Source organism: Peromyscus eremicus, chromosome 5, assembly GCF_949786415.1.
Source record: "Peromyscus eremicus chromosome 5, PerEre_H2_v1, whole genome shotgun sequence".
NCBI lineage: Eukaryota > Metazoa > Chordata > Mammalia > Rodentia > Cricetidae > Peromyscus > Peromyscus eremicus.
In genome coordinates, this window is record NC_081420.1 from 84,468,853 (window position 1) to 84,481,681 (window position 12,829).

A 12,829-nucleotide genomic window follows, 5' to 3' on the forward strand; every position below is an offset into this window, starting at 1 on the left:
AGAAAATAGGCACACCTACATCCCAGGACTCGAGAAGCAGGAGCATTGCTGCACATTCAAGGCCAGACTGGGCTGCAGAGGACAACCTTGCCTCAAAAACAACCAGAAAGGAAACCACAACTTGATACAATCCACCTTGTAACTATGATGACACAGTATTGCTCCTCTTGCTCAATTTGTTTTTATTTATGTGTATATGTCTGTGTATCTACTATATATGTACAGGTGCCCATATAGTCCAGAAGAAGACATCAGACACCCCAGGGGTAGAGTTCCAGGCTGTTGTGAGCTGCCTGATATGGATATTCAAGTTCTCTGGAAGAGAATCAAGTGCTCTTAACTGCTGAGCCATCTTTTCAGCCCATCATCAAACAATTTTGAACCACTACAAAATAAATGGCTAATGTAAACTTGCTCTTTGATAAAGATCCTCCCGAACACAGTAAAACAGCAGGTTATCTGCCTGAGTTCGGGACACTCTGGAACCTGCCTGCAGGTTCTGTTCTGCACTCAGCATACCTGTCTCTCTCTCCTGAGCAAGCCCACAGACAGCAGGTCCGTAGGCAGGGAAGGGCTGTAGCAGCTCCGTCTCCCACTACTGTTAGCGGAGCTACCAAGCACCTCTCACAAGACAGATCTCACAAGCCTAGGGCTGGCCAGCAGGGGCCAGGAGTACAGCGAAGAGAAAAAAAAAGTTCTCAATCGGACAAGAGACTGAAATTCAAAGAGTAATGGATAGAGCCAAATTTTAAAAGACAAGCTCATGTTTTATCTTTTGATAATGCCAGGACATGGTATTAACGCACCTTCTACCCAACCAGAAAGCAGGACTGACACTGGTCTGTTCTGCTTGAGCTGTTCCTGTCCCCAGGTGGGCTGCTCAGAACTCCATCACACAGTAGCCTGACTCTCAGCCCCTCCCAGAGCTCACAGCTCCTTCAGGGTATTGTAGACCTCCTGCAAGGCACCCTCTTCCCAAGAAGACAGTCTATAAGTCTCCTCACCAGGCCTCTGGCTAGGTAATACTGTACAAAGTACTTCCAGGTGACCTCTTTTCCAGGATTTCGGAAATAGAAATATAAAAATCCTGCAGCCACGCCTGCCCCCAAAACAGCCAGACTCCGGAAATCCTTCTCATCCCAAGGAAACTCTCCCTATGGAAGAAAAGAAAACACGTTTTCTAGTTAAATAACAAATAGGGTGGTTTCATTTTTTGCTTAAAATTTTTTTTTCTCTTTAATTTTTATTTACATGTATGTGTGTGTATCCAGGAAAGGGGGTGCCCACGGCCTAAAGAGGGAGTTTCCATTGAACTGGAGCTATAGGCAGATGTAAGCCAAACTTGTATCCTCTGAACAGCATGAAAATGACAATTTCTCTATGAAAATGACAATTTTCTCTTTTCAGTATGTATAGCCCTGGTTGGCCTGGAACTTACTATGAAGGCCAGTCTAGCCTCAATGTCACAGAGCTCTGCCTGTCTCTGCCTCTGGAGTATTAGGTGTGAGCATTCAGGAATCTGTACTGGCCTGCCCTTAGGGTCCTGACAGGATACATCCTCAGCTGCAGCCACTAAGAGCACCCACTGTGTGCATTCACTAACTTTCCTTATAAAAGGTGGCCTTGCCCACCTCCTGTCTCTTTCTCTCCCTTTTCCTTCGCTCTTGTCCCCAGGAACGGGTCTCTGCCCCCTTCTCTCCCCTCCCCGCAATAAACCTCCCATGTGGGCCTGTGGTATGGCTGACTCCTTCCTGTTGTTTTTTAAAATACATTAGGATTAAAGGCATGTGCCACCATGCCCTGAAGAAGGTTCTCTCTTATCTTGGACTCTAAGTCCTGACACATTTTAATAAATTTCTTAACTCTGAACTGTCTAGGACCCTCAAAAACCCATCCTGGAAATCAACACCAACAGTGAAAGCATTAAAGAGGGACCTTTCAGAAATGACTAAGTCATGTGCACTCCATCTTCACGTAGGGAATTTGTATGCTAACATTAAAGGTCTTGAAGGATGGATTTTGTTCCTTCTTGTCATATAAGGATACACTATTGCTCCTCTATGAACAAAGCAGTATATAAGACCCCATGAATGGAGCCTTGAAAACAGAGACCAAAGCCTCTACAAACCCTGGACACACCAGCACTCTGACCATGCATTTTCCAGCCTCTTCAACTGTGAATAAATACACGCTATTTACAAATTAAACAGTCTAAGGGGCACAGCGATGCACATCTGTAACTTCAGCACTCAGAAGCAGAGACAGGAGGTTCACCACAAGCCTAGGCTACACAGTGAGTTCTAGGCCAGCCAAGTTTACATAGGAAACCATGTCTCAAAAGAGCCAAAACAAACAAGAAATCAACCAAACTATCCAGCAATTTTGTCTAAGAGCAGGAACAAAATAAGACAAAGACCCCACAAAGCCTGCATTCTGTAGCAACCACACTCTCTGGGGAAGTGGCACATGGCTGCTTCTGGTCTTTAGATGCACACAAACCTTCTGCATCCGTCTCCACCAGGCAAAGTCATCTTGCTTCCCTCCTCTCTTGCCTCCATCTCCTCCAGGCCCAGCGTTCTTTGGTTCTACAGTTTATGAGATTTAAAAAAAAAAGAAAGAAAAGTCTTCTATTACAACAGAAAAAGGAGGATGTATCATTTTCCAGAGAAAGAGAATTCAGAGAACAGAGAACGAGCCAGAGAGCTGGTTCAGTCCTGTGCTTGCTGTGCAGACACAGGGATCTGAGGTCAGGTCTCCAGCACCATGTTCAAAGCCGGCCGCAGTGGCATGCGCTCCTGTAGACTCAGTGCTACGGCAGCAGAGACAAGAGGATCCCTGAGGGTCTGGTAAAGCAAGTCTAGCCCACCCAGCAAGTTCCAGGTTCAGAAAGAGACCTCGCTTCAAAAAACAAGGCGGAGAGCTGGTGAGATGGTTCATCGGGCAAAGCTATTTGCCACCAAGCAAGACAGCCTGAGTTCCACCCCTGAAACTCGTGACAAGTCTCACAAGTTGTCCTCTGACCTCCACATTTGCTCAGTGGTACACATTGATAGATTCACAACATGCCTCCAGGTTGGGCATGCCCGGCAGACCTAGATACTTCCGCCTAGCCATTACTGGGTCAAAACGGCTCGTGTGACCAGGACCCCGTGGCTTTGCATGGTTGCATAAAGTGCGCAGAGCAACCATGTGATCTATGCGCATGTATGGAGTAGCCACATGAGCCTGTGTGGCACGGCCCAGCCTTTATAAGCCAGCGTCATATTCCCGGCTGGCTTCTCGGCTTCTCTCTTTATGCACGTGTCTTTCTCGCAGGCCTGTCACGTCTCTCTCTCTTATCTTAATAAAACTCGTTAGTGGATTCTGTCATGTTTCATGACATTTCCTCACAGGGTAAGAGAGCCGCCAAATAACTAACACACATGCGTGCTTACACACGTACTTGTACACACACACACACACACACACACACACACACACACACACGCTCTCTCTCACTCTCTCAGTGTAAAAAATTAAAAATAAAGTGGAGAGTGATTAAGGAAGACACCCAATATCTACCTCTAGCCTACAAACACATGCACATATATTTGTCACGTACATACAAATAGGCACACCAAAAAAAAAAAGAAGCAGCTGGGAGATATTGCTGAAAAGCAGCTTCAGATACATATAAAAATCACTTAAATTTTACTTAGTGTGCTTCAAACATTACCTGTTTGTTTTTATTTTTTTGAGACAAGGCTCCATTATGCAGCCCAGGCTAATTCGGAACTTGCAATCCTCCTGCCTCAGCTTCTTATGATTACAGATATGTATCACAATACCAGGCAGGCCTAAATTTTAACAGCAATCTTTCTTTTACTCTTGTATAAGAGATCAGTCTTAGTATTATACATCCCAGGGGCTCAGGAGAGAGAACTACTAAAGGCGAGGACTATTTTCGGGAAATAGAATCTCAGCACACCGAGCTCTATAGTACACTTGCTTTAATTCCTCTGGCATAACATCCTATATACACAGCTTCAGTTCTGTTCTCGTGCCTAGCTCCTTTCTTGCCTGATTTCTCTCTACTTATCTATTGCTCCCTCTAAGTTCTATCTTAATTCTCTCGTCTTAATTCTGCCTCATCTAGGTCCTTTTCCGCTTGTTCTTACCCAGCTAGTACTTCCCCATCTGGCTCTTCCTCATCTTCCATCTCATTCCTCTAGTCCTCTCTTCTAGCCCTTCAATCTAGTTCTTCCCCATCTCAGTTTGTTCCTCTCAAGTTCTTACCCATCTAGTTCTTCCATTCTCTTTTCTCTTCTCCCATGCTGTTCTCTCTTTGTCTACAGAAAATACCTGCCTTTTCTTTTCCTGGGCACATGGTTCCCTGCCTTCTCAGGAATGTTGTTTTATCTCTCACCTTGATATGTAAAAACCTCTTTTGTTTTCAAAGTGCTCTGGAGAACCACTAGGCCTCCTCAAGGCCAGGGGATGGTCTGAGCTTCATTAGCACAGGAAACAAAGCTAGGCGGCGCCCACCAGCTTGTCTCCTAAACTCAGCAAGGCAGTTAGTAACTTAGTAGGTTCAGCAGGTCTGGGGAGCTGAACTGTTTACCAATTGGTCTGGGCACACAAGGATTTCATAGCAGAAGACAGCTGGAATATTAAAGGCTGGGTAGCACCAAATATTCATAATAAATGGCTTTGCCTTCTGACAGACCTTTGGCCAGTCAAAGTTCAGCTTTAATACACAGCTCAATCTCTATGATATATTCCTGCGGCCCGCAAGATTTTTCTTTTCTTTTCTTTTTTTTTAAGCTAAAAATCGCTGGGAGGAAAAAAAGAAGCAGGCTGACACAGGCCTATCCCTTCTCGAGAGACTCAAGACGCATGTCGCCTGCAATCAAGAACAGTGTATCCGTATGCAGAAAAACCTGCCATGTGCATTTTTTTTCCTTCTTTTTGAGTCAGGGTCTCACTATGCAGCTCTGGTTGTCTTGGAACTTGTTACATAGACCAGGCTGGCCTCGAACTCACAGAGATCTGCCTGCCTCTGCCTCCTGAGTGCTGGGATTAAAGGCGTGCGCCACTATGTCCAGCCCATGTGTACACTTTTGACTTATGGCCAATAACGAAGTAGAGTCCCCTGAGCCTCTTTCTGCAATATTCATACAAGTTCTAGGTCAGAACCAGTCCTTCTCTATATATCACCACTCCAACAACCCTAAAACAGTATCATGCAAGTCCAGAAAAGGCTACAATGACACCAGAAATGGCAACATGAATGAATGACTGTGGTGATATTTTGTTTGTGCTCTAATAAATAAAGCTTGCCTGAAGATCAGAGGGCAGAGCTAGCCACTAGTTAACCATAGAGGCCAGGCAGTGGTGGCACACCTTTAATCCCAGCACTAGGAGGAGGAAGTAGGAAGATCAGTGGAGGCTCATGCCTTTATTCCCAGCACTTGGGATCTCCTGCCTTTGATCCCAGTACTCGGGAGTCACACACCTTTTATCCCAGCACTAGGGAGGTGAAGACAGGAAGTGACATGGCTGGGCAGAGAGAGGACTATACGGCGGGAGGAGACAGGAGCTCAGCCCCCCCTTTCAGTCTGAGGCTTCGGGAAAGGTAAGGAGTCTCTCCAGTGGCCGTCTCCTTTACCTCTCTGATCTTTCAGCATTTACCGCGATATCTGGCTCCGGGTTTTTATTATTAAGACCAATTAGGGCCGGGTGGTAGTGGCGCACGCCTTTAATCTCAACACTCAGGAGGCAGAGGCAGGTGGATCTCTGTGAGTTCAAGGCCAGCCTGGGCTACAGAGTTAGTTCCAGAACAGGCTCCAAAGCTACACAGAGAAACCCTGTCTTGAAAAACCAAAAAAAAAAAAAAAAAAGAAAGAAAAAAGAAGAACCGGTAGCAAGATGTACCACCATACCTCCCAATTAGCTTGTATGTGTTTCTTTCTTTCTTTTTTTTTTTAAATTTATTTATTTATTATGTATACAGCATGTATGACTACAGGCCAGAAGAGGGCACCAGATCTCATTACAGATGGTTGTGAGCTACCATGTGGTTGCTGGGAATTGAACTCAGGACCTCTGGAAGAGCAGTCAATGCTCTTAACCTCTGAGCCATCTGTCCAGCCCTTGTATGTTTCTTACTATTTAATGCTCCTAGGTACCTAAGCAGTTGGAACACACCTGTTAAACCCATCTGAATCACCAAACTGCGATGCAACTTAAAAATGACTCATAGAGGCTGGAGAGCTCAGTGGTTAAGGGCACTGGATACTTAGACAGAACCCAGGTTTGATTCCTAGCTCCCACTTGGCAGCTCAAAACTGTCTGTAGCTCCAGTTCCAGGGGATCTTTCGGGCCTCTCTGGGCACCAGGCACGCATGTGGTACACAAACACACATGCAGGCAAAACACTCAAGCATTTAAAATAAAAATAAACTAAAATCATCAAACGTAGAACTTGACAGTCTGACTTATCAAACTGGCCTTCTTACCTTTTTTTGGAGTTACTGAATTTCCTGGGTCTGTACTTCTTCCATTCTTCTTATTCTTAAAATATTTCTCAAACCCTTAGGGACAAAAGGGAGAGGTTGTGGGGTTTTTTTTTTTTTTGGTTTTTCGAGACAGGGTTTCTCTGTGTAGCTTTGCGCCTTTCCTGGAACTCACTTGGTAGCCCAGGCTGGCCTCGAACTCACAGAGATCCGCCTGGCTCTGCCTCCCGAGTGCTGGGATTAAAGGCGTGCGCCACCACCGCCCGGGTTGTGGTATTTTTAAAAGGAACACACACACACACACTCTCAGAAAAACAGGAATACAGTCAAATCTGGCTGACAAAGTAAGAAAGCTAGCTCTCCTTCCTGCCTTTCTTCCTGATCAAACAACATGTAGCCCCAGGTCCACACACAGACATATGGACTAAGGAATATTTCTTCTACTCTCTGGAGATAGAGGTCTTCAAACACTTCTATGAATACAGTCCCTTTGCTCAGAACACTTACCACAGGTCCATGCTTACTCTGAAGGGCTCCAATAGACCACTGTGCTCCAGGTAACTAGTCTACCTGTTTTACTTTCCAAACCTGAGGCTGGATCCTCAGAATCAACGACGCAGAAACACACATGAATTCCCACGCCTCCCAAAAGCTTCACCCAGTAACATTCTGCTGAGACATTTCACTTTTGCCAGTGTCAGTGATGTATCAAAGCGACAAAGGCATGCAGGTGCTACCGTGAGGCTCAGGGTGGAGACTAGACAGGGAAGAACGGGAGCATGCGAGCTGTCGTGCCCCCTTTCCACCTGCTCAGTCACTATGGGAGACACCCTGAGCAAGCCACACTAGTCCCACAAAGCTCGTGCCGCTAGGGAAGGCAGAAAGTGAAAGAGGTACCATACCTTTGGGGGGTTTTGAACACAGCCTTGGGGGGAACGAAGTCAGTCTTCCCTGCAGAGCCTGCTGCTGCAAGCATGTCCCCTGATGACTCTGAAGAGAGAGACCAGTAGGCTGTTTCTGCAATGCGACACAGTATCCTCTCAAAGCGGCCAGGACAGGACGCAAGGGACAGAATTCGGACTGAGGTGTGGGCTTATTGTTTGCCCACTTAGATATTCAAACAGAATAAATATGAACTAAATTCACTGTAAAAACTCACAAAGGATTTTTTATAGTTATAATATCCAGCCAGGCAGTGGTGGTGCGCGCCTTTATCCCAGGACTCAGGAGTCAGAGGCAGGCGGATCTGAGTTTGAGGTCAGCCTGGTCTAGAATTGAGTTCCAGGACAGCCAGAGCTAAAGAGAAACCCCGTCTCGAAAGCAGGTGCTTTTTTTAGTAAGTTGACTTGGTCATGGTGTTTTATTGCAGAATAGAAATCTAACTAAGACAGAAGTTGGTGCCAGGAAGTGGGCTATTGCTGTGACAGAACTGACTGTGTGGTTGTTTCCTCTGTTTTGTTTTTTGTCGTTGCTGTTGAGGGACATGGAAGACTTTGGTACTGTGGACTAGAAAGTGGTTGAATGTTTCCATCCTAGTAGGAGTCTGGAAGACAGTGGTGCCGAAAGCCATGTGGAAGCCTAGCTCAAGAGGCTTCAGAGGGGAGGGAGGACTTAACAGCACTGGACTCGAGGCATGCCTGTGGTACTTGGTCAAGAATGTGGCTACCTTCTGCCTTCATCTAAATTAGAAAGTAATGGACTATTTTCTTTGGTGGAGGAGTTTTCAAGACAGCCTAATACTGATTTGCCAGATGGTTATTAAAAATCACCCTTATGCAAGTCTACAATGAAAGAAAATAAGTAGTATCGAGGACTATGGGGGTCCAGCCCCTCGATAGTCCCCTACCAGGGTCCGGGAAGAATCTACAACCAGCTGAGAATTAATCTTTGATGAAAAGAAATGAATCTATGTACACGAAACTTAGTCCATACACTTTATTCTTCTGAGTCAGTTCTCTCTACACAGCTTCTATTCTGCTCTCATATCTAGCTCCTTTCTTGCTTGATTTCTCCCTACATTAATCTGCTGTCCCCTCTAAGTTCTATCTTAATTCTTTCATCTTAGTTCTGCCTCATCTAGGTCCTTTTCATCTCATTCTCACCCAGCTCGTACTTCCCCATCTGACTCTTCCTCATCTTCCATCTCGTCCACACGTTCTCTCTGGTCAAAATCCTCTTTATCCCTCTCCATTCTCTGTCTCTCAGTTCTCAACGTTCCTCCTAAGTCTCCTAGGAATCCAGTTAAAAACCCAAGCAATAGCAAGGCCCTGGTCAAGCAAGGTCACCAGGCTTGAATTCTATGGGGTCATAAAGGTATGTAAGAATTTTCCTCAGGTAGACTGTCAGGCTTTCTTTTACAATCCAAAATGGGAGTGGTAAAATAGGAGGTCAACTTGGCTGGGTGCTGGTGGAACACGCCTTTAATCCCAGCACTCGGGAGGCAGAGGCAGGCGGATCTCTCTGAGTTCGAGGCCAGCCTGGACTACCAAGTGAGTTCCAGGAAAGGCGCAAAGCTACACAGAGAAACCCTGTCTCGAAAAAAACCAAAAAAAAAAAAAAAAAAGAGGAGGTCAACTGAGTGCTAATGACTGATTAGTTTATCAAAAAGTGGATCTATGTCCTCAGTCTACATTCCTAGAAGTGGTTAGGTAAGAAGTTAGGGGCCTATTAGTAAGGTTGTATAAGAAAGGAGGGTCTCACCCTAAATTGCACAAGAAATAAAGCTATCCACCTGACCTAGGAGACAGGTGTTGTTTTGTATGGCCTTGTATGCTTGATAGGCATTTAGATAAATACACTGTTAGGAGTTCTTGGAAGCACGCAAGAAAATAATTTTAGGAACCAGCTAATACATATGTATACAAAAGCTAAAATATCACCAAGACTTCTTAAGCCATGGCTTGACCTTTGGAGAAGTCCTTGACTTTTCCAAGTAGTAGCTTTTGTGATTGTAGCTGAATTCCATTACATTTTCCTGCAACTTGCAGCTAAGTAGGGCAAAAAAGAAATACACATGTACAACTTGAAAAGAAAAAGATCACCAGGAAATGTAACATTGGAGCCAAGGCTTGTGCTGACAGAGAGAAGGAGCTGGGTGTGTGTGTGTGTGTGTGTGTGTGTGTGTGTGTGTGTCCTGATTTGCATTGGAATAAAGGGAGGGAAAGACTCCAACCAGCTAAACTTCCAACTTGTGAAAGATTTCCCGATCCTAGCAAGGGAAAATACATCAAGCAAGCTGAAAATGTGATTTGAGGGGGCCAAAGCTCACCCCAAGTGCCTACATGAAGGCCGGAGAAGTCCAGAAACCCTGAGAGGCCATTCTGTGAAGCAGGGAAAGTGACGCCTGGATCGTGTTAGAGATAGCAAGAGGGTAGAGATGCTACAACCATGATACCTGCCAAGGAGAGCTGCATACAGAGAAGGGAGCCTGCCCAAGAGAGAAAATACCTTAAGAACCAAAACTGTATCTTACGGCCTCAAGGGTTGTGTGTTTGAAGTGAGCTTTGTTGATCTAAGAATGATGAAGTTTCACTTAGAAATTCAAGCTAACTAACTGAGGATGTTCTAGACAAAATCTGTCTGACTAACTTCAGTGGCATGAGTCCCATAGTTAACAAGACTCATTAGGCCCTTCCCTTCCCAAAATGACCATCAGCAAAGATTGCTGAGACTCACTCTCAGACAAGACAAACCACAATAAAGATAGACTGCCTGGAAGAAGCAGAGTAGCCTAGCAACATGGATGAAGCAGAGGCCGTCCAAGCTGCCTAGAAGACTCTCAGACAGCTGAGATGCCTGGAAGAGACTCAGATCAACCGAGCCATTAGAAATGGACACTCTCCAACCCGCTGAACTACCTGAAATTTGTGCAGTGTGCTCCGGGTTTCTAGCTTTTGTGAGCTGTCTCTCATGCTTGGGTGGCCTTTGGTGATGCATCTGTCTCTGAGTCATTTCTGTTCCTGTAAGTAACTCCATTTATTGGTTCACCAAGTTGGACTTCGATGCTACCCATAACTTTGGTCTGTTGTCAGTTCCCTATCTGGGGTGGGCAGATGCTCATTCACGTCTCCAAGGACAAGTGTCACACAACATCATTTCTTTAGTCTGTGGCCAGTGCTCCCTGTCTAGGGTGAACAGACATTTATTCACCCACAGAAAAGGACACAATTAACTCAAAGACCATTCAACTTACTTCTTTCACAAAGATACAGGTCCACAGCAGTTCAGTGACTGACTGTCTGTGCTATAATAACCTATAACACTCACTATATGACTGATCTTCAACAGGTTAATTCTGTTCTGGTAAGAACAGGATCTGTAACACCGAACACAAAACAACTCGGCAACTGGACAGTGCCAGACACAAACCTGTGAGCATTTTCCTGACCTGATTGTGACGCTATTTTCTCCAAATCCCAAGATCCGACCCTGGAGGAAGGAGGGACGCTCTTAAAACTCAAGACACTCATAAACCTTATGCTCAGGAAATTACAAGGTTCACAAGGCCCATCCACAAAGTTATGCAGGCAGTAAACAACTGCTGTGGAGATGAGACCCTCTGTAGTGGCACTGACTGTAGGTTTTGCAGGGAGCTCCAGGAATGCATTTTCCCTGGGATGTTGCCTATGTGTGTGACTTTTAATGATAAACTTGCTTTTGACTGACTCATTCCTGAAAGTAATTCTTCCCCAGTTGCCCCCGTAATTAATTCCAATGAACTCACTGGTTCACAAAGCTAGAGAGATGGAATCATTTCTTTGACCTGTCTTGAGTGCCCTGAGGTTAATGGACATTTGCTCATCCAAAGTTACACAACACTATAGCATATTAAGAGGTAACAACAGGGGGCTGGAGAGAGATGGCTCAGAGGTTAAGAGCACTGCCTGTTCTTCCAGAGGTCCTGAGTTCAATTCCCAGCCACCACATGGTGGCTCACAACCATCTATAATGTGATCTGGTGCCTTCTGGCGTGCAGGCATGCATGCAGATAGAACACTGTATACATAAATAAATAAATCTTTAAAAAAAAAAAAAAAAAGAGGTAACAACAGTCCTGGACAGCTCGGGCAGTTACACAGAGAAACCTGTCTCGAAAAACCAAAAAAAAAGGAGCAACAGAAGCAAAGACGAGTTGAGGAAGAACAGCTGTATGGCTCCTGTGACGAGTGATAACACAGACTGATCTATTTAAAGACGGAGAATCCGCATGGGTAATTCCAATATAGCTACCTTTCTCTGAGGTATAGGACAGTGAGTCTCCTTACTGTAGTAGCAGATGCACGCTCTATGTGACGGATGGTAAAATATGTAATAAGGTTGAACTAAGAGCGAAGCATCCATGGCACGAATCCTACGGTGGCCATCTTTTTCTGCTTAGTATTAAGAGCTACACCTCTTTAATGAATGAATTCCACCTCTTAAATGGGGGCACTCCCCCCCCCCCAAAAAATAGCTGAAAGATATATTGCAAACCCTCAAGTGCTAGGATCAGCGGTAGGTAGACACTGGTGGAGACTGAAGCAGAAATCCGGAAGCCGCTGCTCCCGACCCAGCCGCCGGCGGATGACGTCACTGCGACGTCCGGTGAAGCCCCCACCACGCCGCCTGAAACCTGTGGAAGGCGCTTCCCTGCTCACCTGCCGAGCAATGCCACCGACCCTCACGCTGCTCCAGACCGCCACGCCGCTTCCTGCGCAGCCGCCACATCGCCACAACTTGGAAAAACGCCAGGGCAGGGCCCGACTGCCCGCCGCCCCCACCAGCCGGAGTAACATCCCCCGGCCCTAACCTCGCGCCGCCTAGGCGCGCGCACGCGCAGCAGACGGGTCATAGTGCGCCACGCCCCGGTGCGCGCGCGTGCGCAGCAGGCCACAGCATTGGCTCGGACCCTCTTTCTAGGCAGCCAATTCGCAGCCTTACTTTTTAAGATCCTGACCAGGAGTGTCGCTTTGCGCGGCCTGATGGCTGATGACTGGTGACCCGCAGCCAACTTGACCTAGGCACCAAAGGCATTTAGACGTATTTTAAATGTGTCATTGTCAATGACACCAGTGGTTTGGGCGGGTCACCTGACTGAACTCTTAGAGCCTGCTCCTTCCGTGGGTGTACGGGTTAGAGGTGTTTCCCGGTATTTCGCATCTAGCCTAGACGTGCTTCGACCTCTCGTGAACAAAGGAGCTGTTTGGTACACGTCTTGCGTGATTGTTACCCCTCAGAGACCTTTGTTTAGTTTTGATAGGTTAGCTGGTTGGTATATGCATCCACGTCAGTTTTAAGTCGCCTGCAGTTCTGCTGACCAGAAATGTGGGCTCGGAACTAGGGAGGCGCGTCTGGCT

At 46.1% G+C, this 12,829-nt stretch overlaps 1 protein-coding gene across 1 annotated transcript in view; it reads right to left on the reverse strand.

The window, feature by feature from the left end:
• LOC131911610 (AFG3-like protein 1) overlaps nucleotides 1-12,486 on the reverse strand; it is a 30,308-nt gene extending 17,822 nt beyond the window's left edge. The window contains exons 1-5 of the mRNA XM_059263844.1: nucleotides 12,152-12,486; nucleotides 7,397-7,505; nucleotides 6,498-6,572; nucleotides 2,500-2,585; nucleotides 1,005-1,154 (exon numbers count right to left, since the gene is read on the reverse strand). Of these exons, the coding sequence (XP_059119827.1) occupies nucleotides 1,005-1,154; nucleotides 2,500-2,585; nucleotides 6,498-6,572; nucleotides 7,397-7,505; nucleotides 12,152-12,268 (537 nt within the window). The 5' untranslated portion in view covers nucleotides 12,269-12,486. The remainder of the gene's footprint in view (nucleotides 1-1,004; nucleotides 1,155-2,499; nucleotides 2,586-6,497; nucleotides 6,573-7,396; nucleotides 7,506-12,151) is intronic.
• Between the last annotated feature and the right edge of the window lie 343 nt (nucleotides 12,487-12,829).